The sequence below is a fragment of the Marmota marmota genome, unplaced genomic scaffold (assembly GCF_001458135.2).
Source record: "Marmota marmota marmota unplaced genomic scaffold, marMar, whole genome shotgun sequence".
NCBI classification, from domain to species: domain Eukaryota; kingdom Metazoa; phylum Chordata; class Mammalia; order Rodentia; family Sciuridae; genus Marmota; species Marmota marmota.
Window position 1 is genome coordinate 36,841,107 of NW_026000082.1, and position 16,647 is coordinate 36,857,753.

The window sequence follows — 16,647 nt, forward strand, 5'->3', positions numbered from 1 at the left end:
CCCGTCTTCCCCAGGCACTCCCCAGGCTGGCTCTGGGCGACTCACCTCCTGAAGCAGGGCCTCCAGGAAGGAGACGGTCCACCTGACAGCAGCCCCCAGTCATCGTGGAGCAGGGGTTGGGGTGGAGTGTGCCCCAGCCTGGTCCCCTCTGTCCGCCCTTGACTTCTGGACTCCTTCTTGATTTCAGAAGCCAGGAAGACCCAGAGACACCAGGAAGGTGCTGGCTGGGCCCTCGACTCAGCTAAGGCTTCATGTTGCACCTTCAGGAAGAACCTGGAAGCTGGCCCCGCCCCGGCCCTTTTCTTCGTCACCCCCCTGGAGAGCTGCCCGTGGTTCACAGGCTTGTGTAGCACGTGTGACAGTCCCTTGCTGAAGCCAGAGCCCTGGACGGAGCAGTTCCCAGGGGCAGGGAGGCCACACTGTGCCCTGTGCCACCAGATCTCTCCCCCCTGACCTTGCCCCTGCCTGAGCCTGGGCTCCATCCCCTCCTGACCTCCTGCTTCGGTGACAGAGACAGACTTATTGACCAAGTTGGACGCCATTTTTAACAGATCTCTTCTGGCCTGCATAATTTCTCCTCATCAAGAGGAAGGTGGAGCCCACCACTCAGCCCCTCTCTTGCACCTCCCCCAGCCCCAGCCCTGCCCACAGGTCCTGGCCTCTCACTCTGCTGCCGCTGTTTTCCCGGGAATGCTGCACCCTGGGCCTTCCTGTTAGAACTGGCTGCTGATGGGCTCTCCCTTTGGGGGTGGGTGAAGGAGAGGGAGGGAAAGGAGGGAATAACACTTTCAATTAAACGGAATTCTTGCTTCTCACTAAAGCCGGCCTTTTGGTGAACTTCAGACTCCGGCAAGGGCCCCTTGGCCTTGGAATGACTGAGAGGCAGCCTAGAGGGTTGTGGGAAGAGCAAGGAGGTTGGGGTTTAAAGTCAGAATCACCTTGTGCTTCCCTCTGCACTTCCCAGGGTCTCAGCTTCTCCAGGGGAAGAGCTGGGGTGGGACTCGGGGGGCTCCAAGTTCTGACACTTTCAGAGGCTGAGCAGACCATGCATCGAGTGCAGCAGGTCAGGTGGGCACGGGGACTGGTGCGAGATTGCCGCCATCTCACAGGGCACCCAGCACCACTCAGCTCCAGCAAAGTGGTGCTAGAGCTGAAGATTTTCTACTAAATTCAGGGAAATCCTTTTTTTTTTTTTTTTTAGTACAAGGGATTGAGCCCACAAATGCTTCATTACTGAGCTACAACCCCAGACCTTTTAGATTTTTATTTTGAGACAGGTTTCATTAAGTTGCCCAGGCTGGCCTCAAACTTGCAGTCCTCCTGCCTCAGCCTCCAGAGTGCTGGAATTATAGGTGCGGGTCATCATGCCCAGCAAGCCCAGGAACTCTTTACTATAGTAAATCTTTTAACATGAGATATGGACAACTATATTCCAATTTGAAATAATTATTTGAGTTAAAGGAAACTCTTTTGGGGGTCATTGATTGTCCACATTTATGCTAGAAGTTCTGTAAGATTCTTCAAAGCTGACACTCAGAGTCATCCTTTGTTTGACCCAGGCTCTTGACACTGGGGCCAGATCCTGAGGCCTTGATTTTAAGCTTCCTCTGACCTTGGGTACTCGACCTTAGCAGGTGACTGGTTGCTATTTGCTGGGTTTGGGGCTGGTGATAACGTATAGGAAAACCACAAAGCCCTCTTCACCCTTCAGAGGACTCTGCCAATTGAACTGTCTCTCCAATGACCCCCTCCAAGTGGGCCAAGAAAGAGACCTGAGGAGAGAACAGCAGGGCTGGTCGGCCAATCAGAACCCACATTCTATGTGGGACATACTGCGCTGAGGCCCTAAGCTCAGGGTGCTGTCTTGATCCTCCTCCTCTTTTAAGATGTCACAGGCTGTTCACAGCTGCATCCCCTGAGGTTTCCTACCCACAGCTGGACACCAGGCTCACCTCAAGAGGGAGCTGTTGCTGGACGTGGTGGCACACACCTGTCATCCCAGTGACTTGGGAGACTCAGGCAGGAGGATCACAAGTTCAAAGCCAGCTTGGTCAACTTAGCAAGACCCTCAGCAATTTAGCAAGACCCTGTCTCAAAAAATCAAAGGGCTGGGGAATATAGCTCACTGGTAGAGCACCCATGAGTTCGATTTTCATTGCTGCCCCCCCACCCCCCAGCAAAAAAAGAAAAGGAGTGAGCCATCATAGGGTCCATGCTGAGAGCATGCGCAGGCTGCAGCCCTCGGAGTTCTGACTTGGTGTCTTCACTGAAGTTCTGAGTGTGACTGCAGCGTACCTAGCTAGTGTCAGGACACACTAACAGTTTAGTAAAGTATTTCCCAAATTTCAGTGTGCGCACAAATCACTTGGAGATCTTGTTAAAATGCAGGTTTGGTACGTCTGGGGTGGGGCCTGAGATTCTGCATTCCCAACAAGCTGCTGGGGGAGCCCCGTGCTGTTGACCTTGGTGATTCCTGCTGCGCAGAAGTGTGGGCAGACCCAGGGGCTGCAGAGGCTCCAAGGCCTGTGGAGTGGCGCCCCTTTAGAGCAGTAGTTCTCCATCCGAGGTTCTTGATCGCATGCTGTGGTCACCTGGGGAACATCACAAAGTACTGACATCTGACCCCACCCAGGGTCACTAGCTCATTTAGTTACTCCAGGGTGGGGTCTGGGCAGTGGGGGAGAGAAGAGGGTGGAGAGAAGAGGGCCGGCAAAAGTGTCAAGGTGATTCCAACAGGTGATCAAGATTGAGAGGCAGCACCTTCCAGTTCCCAAGTGGCTCTGGGAGGGGAGCTGGGTAGGAAGCTCAGAAGAAGGAAAGCTGAGCACCTACTGTGTGCCTGCAGCCTGTGTTACTGCTCAGCACTCAGGTGGTTGCTTTTTTTTTTTTTTTTGAGATGGGGCCATGTTGCCAGGCTGGCCTCAATTCGCCACCCTCCTGCTTCAGCTGGGACTAGGGGTGGGTGCCACCACATCCAGCAGCCCTCCTGTCATTTAACCTTCACACATCACTTTTCTCTGACCTCTGGAGTGATGTCACAGCACTAGTGAGGCCTGGGCGGGGCAGAGTAACCCTGGATGTTCTGCAGGGCCCCTCCGGCAGGGCCACAGGAGCCATGTTGAAGCCTGATCCGTGACGCTGAGCCTGTCCTTAACATTTTGAGATTTTATTCAAAGTGAATATTTTTTGCCTCAATTTTAAAAGACGCTGCATTGTACTTTTACTTAACTACTTTACTGAGCTCTTTGGTACCCCTTAATTTTTATGCCCAAGGCTGGTACCTCACTTGCTTGACCCTGGTCCCAGCCCTGACTCTAGGCAGGGCCTTGGGAATGGAACTATAAACTCTGGTGGAGCTGAAAGGTCCTAACAGGAATCTTGGTTTTCAAACTTTAAAAAGAGTTTTGTTTAGACAAACATTTAAGACAAATCTTAATATGTAAAAAGCAGAGGTGGTGGGATTGAAGGCAGGGAGGTGCTCGGGGATGCATCCCCTCCCCCACATCATGACCCTAGGGCTCTCAGGATGCCAGCGTAGACCACCTCCTGCACCTTCCAAGGAAACAGGCTGGATGCAGCGGTGGGAAGGGAAGAGGAGAGGAAGGAAGGAAGCCTTGACTTGTGGTTTGCTCCCCAGGGCAATACAGGGCTTGGCCTGTAACCCCCACCGTGGCTGATTTCAGTGCACCAACATGTTGTCACTGGCCATGCTGTTGGGAGAGATGTGCACCGTCATTTTATGAGCCAGTAGGAGCTGGCCCCAGAGAAAGCAATGGCCTGGAGGGGACGCAGAGATGGTACAAGAAGCAGGTCACGTGGCTCCCAGACCTGGGCTCTGCCCCCTGGCCCCAGCTGGGAGTTCCTCGCCATGGCCATTCTGGTCCTTCCAGGCCTTTATCTCAGTCAACGATCCTAGGGTTGTCACAGTCATCCTGGTGGGGCCATAGGGGCTGCACGTCTGTACTCACCTGCATGCTCACCTCCATCCTGCAGCCCAGGGCAAGGCACTCCCGGGACAGAGCCACTGCGGAGAGGAGAGGGGCCTCATCCGCCCTGGCCCCTCTTTTTGCTGGAAGACCCTCAAAAAAGGAGTGAATGCAGCGTGTGAGGTAATACATAGGGAGCCTTTTATTACTAAATACTATGAGTATACAAAATGCATAATCGAATAACAGCTAAAAAAAATAGTCCAAGAAATGTGAAATACACATTTTTTGAAATGATAAAAACGTATCCATGAAAAATATAAAACGTTGCATATATACATACAATATATTTATATATATAACATAAGTGAAACTTATAATAAGAAATGTGTACAGCAGCGATGGCAAGGTGGTAGTGTTGACAGCGGTCACTTTGTTCCAGAGCTCTGTTATTGACATCTCGCCTTGAGAAGTCAGTGAGGAAGAGGTGTTGCCACTACAGTGTCTTTTAAAAGTCATTTGCACTGAAAATCAAGCATTTTCAAGTTAAGTGACCAAAGGGTGAGAAATCCTTGGTCTGAAGTTGACGGAAGAATCTGGAGCAGGCCATGCCAGGGTTGGGCGGGCCATGCCAGGGTCAAGCTGGCTGTGCAGCCTGTGGGGGGAGGGCTCCACCTCTGAAGGCAGCCGGCAGGGGACGGTGAGGAGGGACCGGCCGGGAGGGTGTTGACCAGGGCACTGCGTCTGGTGGGCGGGCACTGGCAGGATTCAAGCAAGGATGGAGTTCGGATCGACAGACCCTCGGAGTCCCTTCTTGGCTTGACGGCTGGGGTCTGTGACTTGGGGGCCACTTCCCTCAAGGAGCACATTCAAGTAACAGCACTGAGGCATACAGAGAGGCTGGGTGTGGCACGGGCCACTTCCCGGGTCTGGGGTTTGGGGGCATGGGCCCTACAGCTCCTTCAGGATGATCTGAATCTTGCCGTCCAGCTCCCCCATGTCCAGCAGGAAGGCCACATGGTTGCTGTAGTGCTGGATGATGTTGTCATCCATGTTGACCAAGATCCTGGAAGAGAGGAGGCGGCGTGGTTGGAACATGCCAGGGGCCTGCATCCTGTCCCTCTGAGGGACACAGAGGACAGCCACATTTCAGGCACCTCACAAACTGCCTTGGGGTCCTGCCCACCAGCCTGCAGGGTGGTAATCACAGTCCCCTTTACAGGAGAGGGGCCGAGTCAAACCTGCCACGCTCAACCTGCTGCACATGCACATGGGTACCTGGGAGTGACACGCAGATCTGGGGGAGACAGTGTTCCCCTGGTCACCCAGTAACCACAGGGACACACAGGGAGTTCAAGTCAGGAGGTGTGGCAGTTTGGGTTCAGCAGGAGGCTGTGATTGATGTGCCACTCAGGTATGCCAGCCACACAGGAGGCAGATGCCACCCAGACCCTGGCTTGGTGTTATCCCCTGAAGCTGAAACCCCAGGACTAACTCTCCAGGCAAGGATCTGGCCAGCCTGACAAAGACCAAATTGTCACCTCCTGTCCATCTGCCCTTATCATCTCCAGCATTTGCTGAGGATGTGCCTCCCTCCAACACCAGGGCCACATGGAGATGAACTGGATCGTCACCCTGTCCGCCAGGAGTGCAGGATCTCACAGGCTGGGAGGAGGAGCCCCACAGCTGTTACTCCAGTTCACAGGTGAGGAAGCTGAGGTTCAGTGACACAGTGATCTGCCCATGGTCACACGGTTAGGTGACGGCAGAGCTGGGATCCGAATCTAGACCTCGGTTCCCACAGGGGTGGAGCCCCACAGATCCAGGCTGGGAAGTGGCAGATACGAGGAAAACAAACTCTGGGTGCGGGGAGAGCTCGGGGGTGAGCTGACCCTCCGAGGGCAGAGTGGACGGTCTGCTCTCACAAGGGCTACACAAGAGAGGGACCGCAGTGAGGACAGCAGTGAGGGTCACAGCCTGCGTCCAGCTGTCCCTGCCAGCACCAGCCTGCCGGGCTGCTTCTTCCAGGGCGAGGCCTGGCCTGTGCAGCCTGGGTGCTGGCGCCAGTGTTGAGTTTCAGGATCCCCCTCCTTGGGTCCTGCCTGGGGTTTCTGCATTTCACAGAGGGATCTTGTCTGGGGGCTGGAGGCTAGGAACAGGCCAGAGGAGACGAGGGCTGCCCAGGGGGTGGGCGCTGGGTGGCCTTTCCCACAGTGGTGCTGGCAGGTGCCGGGCACCATGTAGGTGCCTCCCGTCCTGCGACCTGAACACTGACTCCCTCCACCCAGTGGGGCCTTCCGTCACCAGGGATCACGCCCTCCCCTCTCAGGACGATGACAAGTGGGTCCTGAGTGGCAGGGCTTGTCAGGGACCGCTGTCACTGAGTACGGGCCTCTGGTTACTTCCCAGCTTCCGGCTGCCTTCTGCCCTGGGTCAAGTTCAACCCCTGGCCAGCTGCCAGCAAAAGCAGTGTATCTGTTCATCTTTCAGGCGCTCAGCGGTGCTGCAAGCGATCCTATCTACCTCTGCACTGGGCCTCCCGAGGGTTTGCAAGAGGCGAGCAGCCCGCTTAGGACTTCTCATCCTCAAGGACCCCAAGGGGGACCGCAGATGTGCCCGGCCTCCTCTCCCCAAAGGTGTTTTGGGGAACATTCTCGTTTAGATATTTCAGACCACCCTAGGGCTGAGATCTCAGAGAGCCTGGTGGGTGGGTGTGGGCTGCCTCTGCAGGGCCCCGGAGGGATGCCCCAGGCAGCCCAGCCACAGCCCTATTGCACATGACCTGGCAGTCAGAGGGACACGGAGGAAGAGAGATAAAATGGGGAGGGGGCTCCTGCACAGCTTTAGGCAAGTGGGGATCCCCTGCGGTTGATCTTGTAACTACCTTCCTGGGACCTCAGTTTCCTCATCTGTGGAAATAGAGATAATACCACCAAGCTCAAAGGGCCCACACGACGCCCGGACATTATTTAGCCCAGTGCCCATCTGTAAGAAGGGGCTCTGCCGACGGAAGTGATTATAATTAGGGTTGACACAGTTGCCTGGGCTTACGGGAAAGCCTCTGAGGACCCAGCCAGTGGAGCCAGGGGTGGGCATCCCCGTGGCCACCGCCTTCCCCCTCCTATACAGGCGGCCCCCAGGGTGGGACGTGTGGGGGAGCCCAGCACAGGTGGGGCTGGAGCAGGGGACGTGGGAGTGGCCCTGGGGGACCTGAGGCTGGGCTTGTCTGGGCAAAACTGAGCCACGAAGTAGATTCGGCTCCAGAGAGCGTGTGAGCCTCAGTTTGAAACCGAAACTTGGGGGAAAATAAAAACACACGTGCAAAAGCCCGCAGGTCACTTCTACAACCCAAACCAAACGGGTGCCTTCCCAGGGCCAGGGACGGAGACCTTCCCCCAACCGCAGCCTTCGTGGGAGGCTGGGCCTGCTTAGAGGAGGCCTCTCTGCATGATCTTGAAAAGGAACACCCACAGACAGCAGCCACAGGGCAGCGCCACCCAGGGCTACTCAGAAGAGCCCCTGAAGTCAAACTGCCCAGGCAGCGGGGTCAGGCCTGAGCTGTGGGCAGAGGGCCCTGCTCCTGAGTCCTCTGGGTTGGAAATAAAGCCGTGACAATTCCTCACTGCCCCTGCTGGGCTGGTGGAGTGACTTGGTCAGGAAGGGTGGCAGAGGCCCAGCTCCCCAGCTCTGACCAGGCGACTGAAGCCTAGGAGTCCAGAACCTTCTGGCAACCAAGGGGTCTGCTGGACAAAGGGCACTGTGATCCCCAGGAGCCTCTGGTGGGTGCACAGGCTCTGCCCAGCCCCCTCCTTGGGGGCCAGAGCTGCTCTCCTTCTACCTAGTCCAGCCTGGAGGTGAGGTGGAGGGGGCCCAGGGAGCATCCCTGGCTGGGCACCCTCCACACAGCTCCCAGTCACAGCTCCCTCTGCAGGATCAGGGCCAGCCGCGCTGTCCTGCCCCGGCTATCTGCAGCAACTGTGCTAGGCCGTCCTCCCTCTGGGCCTCCATTCCCCGGCTGAATGTCCACTGCCCTGAACATTGCTCATCACCTCTGAGCCTCAGTTTCCCTGTCTGTCGCACTCCTAGTGTAGCTGTGAGGGTTAAATAAAATATGCTCAGCCCACAATGACACACAGGAGGTAGCCCAGTGACTGGTGGCCACTGAAATCATTATTACCATAATCAAATATCTTGGTCATTCAGTGGCCTTGGGATTTGAACTTGGGTCTTCTGATGTATAATTCTGTACCTCCCCCTACACCCCAGGAGTCATGTACGAAGACCCTCCTCCTCCCCATCCCCTCCCTCCCACTAGTGACCAGGCCACTGGTCTCCCTCTGATTGTCCCCCATCCCCCAGCCTCTCCACAGAGGCCAGGTATGAAGTCTCCTCACACTGAGCAGCCAGCGTGGGGGCCGAAGTGGGCACTCACCCCCGCTTGCATTTCTTGTAGACTTTGTAAATGTTCTCTTCAGGGAACCCGTACTTCTCAGAGATCTGGAAGAGAAAGGTAGGGGATTCACGCCTGCTGCCCAACCCAGGTTTACACAAGTCTTCTAAACACCATTGTTTTTCACATGCTGAATGTAAATTTTATGTATGTATGGAAAATATGAAGAAAATTAAAAGCATTCATCGTCCTGATTCCCAGAGATGAACACCGTTCACACCTTGGCCTACGCTTCCCACGTGTACGGACAATTTCGTATTCACATAGGTGGTTTTGTATCACTTTAAACTTATCATCGTAGGATGAGCCTTCCTAATGAGCATCTCCCGTTGCCCTTACCTCCTGCCTAGAGCCAGACACATGGATGGTCCAATGTTCAGGGTGCCACCATTCTCCCGCTGGGTGGCTGTTATGGTTTGGATGTGAGGGTCCCCCAAAAGGTCATGTGTGAGACAATGCAAGAAGGCTTAGAGGTGAGATGATGGGTTACAAGAGCCTCAATCCAATCAGTGAATTGATCCCCTGATGGGATTCACAGAGTGGTGACAAGGCTGGCTGGGTGTGGCTGGAGGAGGTGGTCCCTGGGGTGGGCTTTGGGGGTGTGTATTTTGGGAGATGAGCAGAGTCTATCTGCTTCCTGCCATCACATTCCCAGCTTCTGTTCTGCTCCACCTCGAGCCCTGAGGAATGGAGCCAGCCTTCTATGAATGAGACCCCTGAAACTGGCTTTTCATCCTCTAATGGCTCTTCACAGATCCTTGGGTCACAGCAGCGGGAAAGCTGACTAAACAGTGGCCCTGTGCAAACTGCTCACGGGGACAGTAGAGAGTGTACCTCGGAGGATGGCTGGAAGAATTGAGTCAATCCAGGTAAGACACTGAGGACGGCTCCCCGCACCCAGCAACGCCTGCGTAAGTGGCCACAGCCCCGCTTTAGAAGGAGGGAGGTGGGGTGCGCCTTGCCGTGCTGAGGGGGGAAACCCGAAACTTCCCCACTCTGGGCAGGAACTGTGAGCTCAGCTGGGGGTGTGCCTGTGAGCCCCCAGACAGGCAGCCAGGCACGGCCCGGAGGCCTGGAACCAGGTCAGCTGGCCCCGCCACATCCCTAGTGTCGCTGCTTGCTCTCCAGACAGGAAGCTGCGCTCCAAGGCCTGTGGAGCTCCTGCAGCCCTCGCCACCACGTCTCCCTAGAGCTCCCAAGGTCTCCTCTTGGCAAACAGATCCAGTCCGGTCCCAGCTGCCTCCCGGCGTTCAGAATGTTGACTAGCTGCCTTACTTCCCTGAGCCTCAGTTTCCTCATTTGTAAAGTGAGGAAGTAATGTGCAGTAAAAGGTGTCCACGAGGGCGTCCGCCCACGACATTCACGTAAAGGAGCAGCCGGTGCCCGTCCCATGCACTCAGGGAGGCGCCTGTGTTCAGAGGAACTGGCCGCCTTGAGCAGCATGGCTCAGGTCAGGACCAGGGGGAGCTCGGCCCCTCGGGGCATTTTAGGAAGATGGCCTGGGCTCAGCTCTTCACTACTCTTCCTCTTTGGGGGACAGTCCTGGGGATTGAACCCAGGGGCACTCTACCACGGAGCTATAACCCCAGCCCTTTTTAATTTTTTTTATTTTGAGATAGGATCTTTCTAATTGCCCAGGCTGGCCTTGAACTTGGACTCTTCCTGTCTCAGGCTCCTCTATAATTACAGGAGTACACCACCACACTCAGATCCTCAGTTACTCTTTTTTTTTTTTTTTTTTTTTTGGTACCAGGGATTGAACTCAGGGACAGCCACTGAGCCACATTCCTGGTCCTACTTTGTATTTTATTTAGAGACAGACGCATCCTCACTTTTGCTGAGGCTGGCTTTGAACTTGCAATCCTCCTGCCTCAGCCTCCTGAGCCGCTGGGATTACAGCTGCGCCCGGCTCCCTGTTACTCTGACAGCCACCCTTCCACACCAGAAAAGCCCTTAAACCATTTGTTTTAATGGTGATACAGCCAGAAGCTACCAGGGAGACTCTAAAGAAGAACTCTAAACTTTCTAAACGTAAGTTGAAGAACTTGCACAAAGATAGCATGAGCTGCCTCAAAGGGTAGTGAGCTCCCCATCCTCCGAGGTATCCAGGTCCAGAGTGGACGCCCTCAGAGGAGCTGTTGGAAAGAGAGCTCAAGCTCCAGATGGGAAGCTGGCCCTTTAAGATACCATGCAAACACGGATTAGGAGTCTACACTGGAGTGTCATTAATGGCCTTTTGTGAGCCCAACTTCCTGGGTATGATGGAGCAGGCCGGCAATACGTAGAACAGGACAGCGGAATGGAGATGCTTGGACTAGAGGGTAGCCCTGGTGCTCCCGCCAGGCCACCCTGGCAAGTCCCCTGACCTCTGGAGCTGCTTGCTCACGGGACCTGAGAAGGTGCTTCCAGTACGGCTTCCCACTGGTTAGAGGATGCCAGGGGCGGCTGGTGCAGCCTGCCCACACGGTGCCTGGCACCGGGGGCTCTCACAGGAGGGAGCCAAAGTGACAATTTAATTCATTTTTCCCCTCCAGCCGGAGGCCTCTGGCTTTTCTGGGGGCTCAGCCTCCAGACACGGCTGCCCTGGAGGAGCCTGGGCTCTGGGCTGGGCAGGGAGCTGGCCCTCGGTCTTGCTCAGGGCCAGGCTGTGGCCTGCTCTCTGGCGGTGGGGGCTGGGGAGGTCTCCTTGCCCAGGTCCCACCCTTGGCCACCTCAGCCAGCTCTCCAGCCAACCACAAGCAGGAGGAATGAGGCCCCCTGGGAGAGGAAAAAAAGAGTGTCTCTGGGCCTGGCCTTTTGGGTTTCATTCCCATTAAAACAGAAACAGGTTTGCAAAACCAACAAAAGCCCTGTCCTGTCAGACAGCAGCCATCAGATTAAGGAGGATTTATGGTGTGTGCAACTCCCAGGGTGGAGCCAGGGTTCTGGCTGGGAGATAACATCACGAACACCCCGACAGCAGGGCCCGCAGGCCCCCCGCCGGGTGGGACGGTAGGCCACCAGAAAGCCCAGGTTCTCAGCCATCCCTTCCCAGAGACTGCCTGCGCGAAGTGGGCCTCCTGGGACAGGGTGGGCTTGGGGCCCACCAGGCTCTGGCCCGGGTGCGGACCCCCAGCGTCTTACCGCATTCCTCAGCCCCTGCAGGTCCGGGGTCTTCAACATGAGGGCGTCGAACACCTCCTCGGTCTCCCTCCGTACGTATAACAACACTGAAAAACAGAGGGTGGCTCTCAGAGCTGTGACAAGGGCAACAGGGCAGCAAGCCTGGGGGCCCTTAGAGGTGGGGGTCTTGGAAATATTACTTTAACATTAAGGTCAATTTCCACTGCGGGGGCTGAGGAAACACAGCCCGGAAACACACAGACTTAGAGGGCCCTGATTTTGGCCCCATTTGAATGCCTGCTCTGGTGACCTTGAAGAAGTGATTTTAACATCACTGAGCCTTACTTTATTGGTCAGCAAAATGGGGGCCCTTCCCCAACTTCAGAGCTGTGGGAATGACTGACGACGTTTAGAAGCACTAAGTGCATTGCTCAGCTCAGGTCAAGGGTATGGGAATCCATGGGTCTCAGCTGCTGGGAGTTTCTTCCTGGTGGTCAGCCATAGCCCCCAGAGGCCTGGGCCAGCCTCACCTCCCACCACACACAGGTGTCCCAGATTTAGAGTGGCAAAGCTAGAAAAGCAGAAATGGAAACCACCCAGCCCCCACCCCTTGGAGAAAGTGTGGGAACCCTCCAGCATGAAAAAAGAGCAGGGGCCCTAGACACCCAGGGGGACAGCGGGCAGATGCCCTGCAGCCCTGGCCATCTCTCCAACACCTAGGGACCCCCTGCCCCCACAAGCCTTGGCCCAAGTCCAGCTCCAAGGTGTAGAGACCCCTGCCCTCCTCAGGAGGCCTTGTGGGTGGGGCCTGGTGGGCGCTGGGACACAAAGGGCGGTGGGCTACCTCTCTGAAGGTCATCTTCCTTGGCTTGCTTGGAGGGGAGAGGCTCAAACTCCTCCGCAAAGGGCGAGCAGGTGCGCTTCAGGGGCAGCCTGTGGGGATGGGAGGGTGGTGAGCACCTGCTGGGCTCCAGGGTCCCTAACGTGGGGAAGGCCGCAGGACGGGGGTGCAAAGCAGGCGTGGAGCTGCGCAGCTTGGGTTCCAGTCTAGCTCCCTCACAGGGGCTCTGGGCCCTGGGGCGAGTTCCTTAGCTCAGGGTGACCCCATCTATAACGCGAGGTGACGAGAAAGTACAAATAACAGGGGCTGGGTTGTGGCTCAGCGGTAGAGGGCTCGCCCAGCATGTGTGAGGTGCTGGGTCCGACCCTCAGCAACACATAAAAATAACTAAATAAAATAAAGGTATCGTGTCCAACTACAATTAAAAAAACATTAAAAAAAAAAAAAAGTAACAGCCCCGCAGGAAGCTGCCCACAGAGACAGTGCACACTGCTCTCCCCCCATGTGCCGTGCAGGCCGCAGTCAGAGGGGACGATGGCCGTCATCAGCCTTGGTCCCTTGGAAAGAATCAGGCTGGGCTGAGGCTGTGGGAGGAGGAGGACTGTGGGTTTCGGAGCAGGACAGATGGGGTTCCCGTCCTGCCTCTGCTACTGGACGTCGAGGGACCACCAGCTCGCCCCTCCCCTCCTGGCCTCGGTTCCACTGTCTGCACAGGACAGCAATAGCCCTAGTGGGAATGCTTGAGGGCGGGGACTGGGCGAAAGCAGCGTGTGGACAGTGGGTCTGGGTGCGGGGAGGGGCCTGGTGATAACATGTGATCTGCATGAAGCACTTGGCTGTTTCAGAAGGTTCTGTGCCCTCCCTGCCTGCCTCCCCCACGGCTGTCCCCCTCCTTTGACGATCTGTGGGCTAGGACTTAGGGAGGCTCAGGTTTGCATGAAGGCACAAACGCTGTGGCTGACAGGGAAAGACAGTGTGCTGTGGCCTCTGGGGTGTGCTGAGGGAGAGGGTGGGACAGGGACAGGGCCATATCCTCCCGCACAAGCCCTCCGTGCTTTCCGAATCTGTACCCCCACCCCCAGCCTTTTCTTTCCCTTTTACAAGCAGGTGTCTTCGCCAGAGATTCGCCAACTTTTCATATAAAACAAACCTATAAAAACCAGGCAGTTTCAGTGAGAAGGGAGAGTGCGTCGAGCTTGGGGACTGGGACCGAGTTTTACAGTCCCTTCTTCTGGCCCCAGGCCCTGGCCGGGGCAGTGTGAGGGGACAGGGAGCCCTGGCCGGGCCAGTGAAAGGGGACAGGGAGCCCTGGCTGCTTCTTCCATACCTGTTGGAGCTGCCGTGTCCTGCTGAGGTGACCGCCTGCAATGAGGAGAAAGAGACATTTCGATCACAAGCAGGAAAATGAGAGGAGCCTCAGCCCTCGAGGCTTTTCAGCAGGAAAACTGTCTGTGGGGAGGGTGGTGTTTCAACGAGTTTCCAGGGCTCTGTTCACATGGGTCCCCTAAGGGGGCTGAATCCCCATCTGAAGGAGTCACCTAGCCCAAGCTGCTGAGTCGGGGACCTACAGACACAGGGTGGTGGGAAAGCAATGGTAGGCCGATCAATGTGCCCACCCCAGACAGAACGCCCAGGGGCTGGGAGCCCCGGCTGGGAACTGGGCAGGGGAAGCTGGGGCATGGTGGGGGGAAGAGGCACCCTGTGTGTGCCACTGTGGCACTGCTACTCCTATTGTGCTGTCCGGTGGCCATCACCCTTTGAAGTCCTGTGAGACCCAGGCTCCAGAGGGCAGAGCCCCTGGGGTTGCACAGCCAGCACGGGGCAGGCTCGGGCGGCTCAGGGTCTCTGCTTGGTGTTTCCCTGGGCCACCCAGGCTCATGTGTGCAGGGGCAGGTCCCTCCCTCTTCCCCATGGATTAGCTGTCGACATTAATCCCTAGTGGTCATCTCCCTGCGTGGGGCTGGTTGGCCAGAGGAATTGAGAGAGAACAGTCGAGGCAGCCACCTGGGCCATGGAGGCCTCGGTTCTGCTACCAGGGCAGAGCAGGGAGGACAGGGGTGCAGAACAGCTTTCAGTGTGCCAGGGCCACATCGGTGCTGGCAGCTCTTTTCAGCTCCAAGGTCTTCCTCCTTGTCCTAAGTCAATACACCAAACCCACCTTGGCCACCACGGCCGTTTCTGCAGACACTCCCACAGAAACCGGGGAGCCGTGCCCTCCACGGAGGGAAGCTGTCGGAGTGCTTGTTGCGAACCAGACCTGGGGACAGGCTGGAGGGCCTTGATTCCACTACTGACTCATTCTATGCCCTGTCTGAGAAAGGGGGTGAACAGTTTCCCTCAAGGACAGCTGGGTCGGGAGCCGGATAACGTGCTCCCTCCAGGTGCTCAGAGGTGGCTCCCCTGGCTTGACAGGTGGAGCAGCTAGTAGTCAAGGGCACGGATCCCGGAATCAGGCTTCTGCCACTTTCTAGCTGTGTGATTTGGGGAGGTTTCTCAACTTCCCTGTGCCTCCATTTGGGGTCCACAGCTCCTAGGTCAGGGCATGGACTCGACAGGGTTGCAGTAAAGGCAGGTGAGTAATGTGTGCACGTAACACAGAGCCTGCTGCATACAGAGGGATGCTGCACTGTCACCACGCAGCCAGCTTCAGTGTGGCCGTACTGGGACCTAGGGCTTAGATATCAGAGACCTCCCTGGAGTCCCAGGCATGAACGTTCTGATGAACACCAAAGTCCATTTCCTCACCAACATTCTACTCTCGGATGGAATAGGTCACTGACAGGGACACGTGTCATTTTGTTTTTAATCCCCTAGGACTCAATAAATGAAGACTGATTATTTAATATCAGGACCTAGAAACATCTAGATTGGCCAGTACTGGTGAGTGGCTGGCTGCTGTCTACTGGCCTGGCTAAGGCAGGCCCCAACAAGGGACCAGGCTCCTCTTGGCACCCCCTTCCCAACCAGGACCCTGCCCTCACCCCTGCAGAGCGCTGCAGGCTGGAGAAGTGGACGTTGGGGATGAACAGCACCGGTGGGGTCTCCAGGTCGGCCTCAGGCCGCAGGTAGGTGGTCTCGTTGCCCCTGAAGCCCGATAGCAGGCAGCCCTTGATGCCTGATGGGAAAGGAAGCCGTGGGCCTGAGGTCCCTCCATGAAGGTCCCCCTCTGGCCTCCTTCTCCTCTTCACCCCGCACAGCCCAGCCAGCCCCTGGTTCATCCCCACTGACCACTGCTGGAGTCCGGGCACTTGACCTTCCTGCGGAACTGCTTCCGCTCATCATCTCGCATCTTCCTCTCAGCTCCCTGGGGTGGGGGAAAGGGGGTCACCAAGGGCCTTGGAGGGGCTGGCCCTGTCACAGCTGCTGCTTCACATTTTGCATCTTAAATAGAGGCCCAGCTTTTGGTCCCCACAGTGACACCAGAAAATGAGAAGGTACCAGCATCTGGCCCAGCCTGGTCCTGCCTGCCCGGGGTCAGCACAGGCAGTGAGAGGGGGAAAGGGCGGGAAGGAGGACACTGAGAGAGCCCCAGCAAAGGGAGGGAGAGAGGGCTTTAAACAGCGTGGGGGAGGGGAGGAGAGAGGACCCAGGAATGGAGAGAGTCGGAGATGAGAAACACGAGAAAGACACAGAGGAACGAAGACATGGAGTAAGGTTTACAGAGGCCGCAGTGAGAGGGGACACTGCTGCAGAGACAGGAGGACGCATGGGAACAGACACCGGCAGGACATCAGAGGACATCAGGGAGGAGACAGGGCAACAGACACACCTAGAGAAGCCAGGGGGCTGCCTGGTGGGGCCTCGTCCCTCCCAGGACCCAGCGAGGGTGGCCCACCACCCACCTTGTCGCAGAAGATCTTGATCTGGCAGACTGCGCGGTGCACCAGGCGCTCAGTGCCCGAGCCACAGTCATAGGTGTCAATTTGCAAGTTCAAGGGGACACCCTTCACCCCCTTCTGCGAGGAAAAGTCTGTGCTCAGGCAGTTGACGCCAATGAAAATCTGGGGACAGAATGGGGAGCCGGGTCAGTGGCCTGCACAGGTCTCCGGCCCTGTCGGTTGGGGCTTCTGTGTGCCAGGGATGGGAAACTGATGCTCAGATAGGCAGCGCAACCTTCCCAAAGCAACACAGACCTCAGGTGGTGAGGTGGGGTCTGCAGACAGATTCAAGGCCCAGGCCCCTCGCCACTGGGCGGGTGCTCCCACTAGCCCGACAAGGACAGCCCACATCAACGGTCCTTTAGAGACTGAAATCTAAGAACCTCATCTTTCTGCAACTGAGAGACAGGACACCACTTTTCTGCAGGCCCAGGGACACAGCGGGTGAGA

The 16,647-nt window shown here is 56.6% G+C and overlaps 2 protein-coding genes across 8 annotated transcripts in view; one reads left to right on the top strand and one right to left on the bottom strand.

Annotated features, from left to right (window-relative positions):
* The window catches only part of Stpg1 (sperm tail PG-rich repeat containing 1), a 40,924-nt gene extending 40,094 nt beyond the window's left edge, over nt 1–830 (top strand). For 3 of the 6 annotated variants that reach the window (XM_048816083.1, XM_048816084.1, XM_048816085.1), the window contains one exon: nt 188–830. Coding sequence is in view for 1 of the 6 variants with exons in the window: in XM_048816082.1 (XP_048672039.1) it covers nt 188–245 (58 nt within the window). In the remaining 5 variants the exon portion in view is untranslated. The remainder of the gene's footprint in view (nt 1–187) is intronic. The other 3 variants (XM_048816082.1, XM_015485511.2, XM_048816081.1) reach the window with 1 other exon arrangement.
* Nucleotides 831–4,111: 3,281 nt separating this feature from the next.
* Nucleotides 4,112–16,647, bottom strand: part of Grhl3 (grainyhead like transcription factor 3) — a 33,412-nt gene continuing 20,876 nt past the window's right edge. For both annotated transcript variants that reach the window (XM_048816086.1, XM_015485512.2), the window contains 8 exons: nt 16,162–16,320; nt 15,548–15,623; nt 15,301–15,434; nt 13,647–13,681; nt 12,323–12,411; nt 11,500–11,585; nt 8,359–8,423; nt 4,112–4,992 (listed from right to left, as the gene is read on the bottom strand). In XM_048816086.1, coding sequence (XP_048672043.1) covers nt 4,878–4,992; nt 8,359–8,423; nt 11,500–11,585; nt 12,323–12,411; nt 13,647–13,681; nt 15,301–15,434; nt 15,548–15,623; nt 16,162–16,320 — 759 coding nt within the window. In that variant the 3' untranslated portion in view covers nt 4,112–4,877. The remainder of the gene's footprint in view (nt 4,993–8,358; nt 8,424–11,499; nt 11,586–12,322; nt 12,412–13,646; nt 13,682–15,300; nt 15,435–15,547; nt 15,624–16,161; nt 16,321–16,647) is intronic.